General features: G+C 60.0%; 1 protein-coding gene across 1 annotated transcript in view; it reads left to right on the forward strand.

The window, feature by feature from the left end:
• The window catches only part of LOC104495254 (septin-4-like), a gene marked incomplete at its 3' end in the record, with an annotated part of 4,448 nt that overhangs the window by 1,248 nt on the left and 2,272 nt on the right, over nucleotides 1-928 (forward strand). The window contains exon 2 of the mRNA XM_010138203.1: nucleotides 89-222. Within this exon, the coding sequence (XP_010136505.1) occupies nucleotides 89-222 (134 nt within the window). The remainder of the gene's footprint in view (nucleotides 1-88; nucleotides 223-928) is intronic.

Genomic DNA, 928 nt, shown 5'->3' on the forward strand with positions numbered 1-928 from the left:
CAGGTATGAGGTGGGGTGGGGGGGACAACTGAGCCTGGCACAGGGGATTCTGACCTCACTCTGGATCCCAGAAGCCGTGGACTTGGAGGGGTGGCATGATATCAGCTCCCCCTCACCCTTGTCCCCTTGTCCCAGGGGAATCCGGGCTGGGCAAGTCCACCTTGGTCAACAGCCTCTTCCTGACAGACATGTACAGAGACCGCAAGCTGTTGAATGCTGAAGGTGAGTAGGGGGACACCCTCCCAGTGGCAGAGGGTCCCAGGGGGATGGCAGAGCCCTGTGCTGCTCCCAGAGGGCTGCAGCCCCTCTCCCTGCCCAGCCGGGCTCCTCTGGGTCTCCAAAGCGTTGTGCAAGGCATTGCCAGATGTCTGCTGGCCCTGGGACTGCTCCAAGGCAGTAAGGACGCCCTGCCCAGCCCGGGAACCCCCCACAGGGGCTTTATCCCCTCTGGAAAAACAAGCCCGAGCCTGTTTGGGATCCACAGCAAATCCGGGAGGCTGCTGACAGTCGGGGTCCTGGGCACAGTGCTGGTTCAGCTGCAGCCAGCATTTTGAATTAAAATTGCCCAGACTTGCCCAAATCCCCAGGGGTTCAAGGCGGGTGTTTGGTTTGTTTTGAGGCAGTTGTTTGATTTGTTTCCGTTGCTCAGAGCGAAAGCCAAAACACGTGTAGCCACATGCACACGATGCAATGGGGGCATCCTTGGGGAGGCAGAGACAGGGATTGCTTCTGGGGGTGAGGAGTCATGTGCAGTCCCATGGGGTCAAGCATGTGGTTACGGGGAGCCTAAACTGCTCCCACAGTGATGCTCCTCCCAGGAGACCCCCATGCTGTCTGGGGTGTCATGGGGTGGTGGTGGCACAGCCATCACAGTATGGGTGCATATCATGTGGATGGGGGGGGGGGGGGGGGGGGGGGGCATCCCTTT

The sequence above is a fragment of the Buceros rhinoceros genome, unplaced genomic scaffold (assembly GCF_000710305.1).
Source record: "Buceros rhinoceros silvestris isolate BGI_N320 unplaced genomic scaffold, ASM71030v1 scaffold30756, whole genome shotgun sequence".
In the NCBI taxonomy this organism is placed as follows: domain Eukaryota; kingdom Metazoa; phylum Chordata; class Aves; order Bucerotiformes; family Bucerotidae; genus Buceros; species Buceros rhinoceros.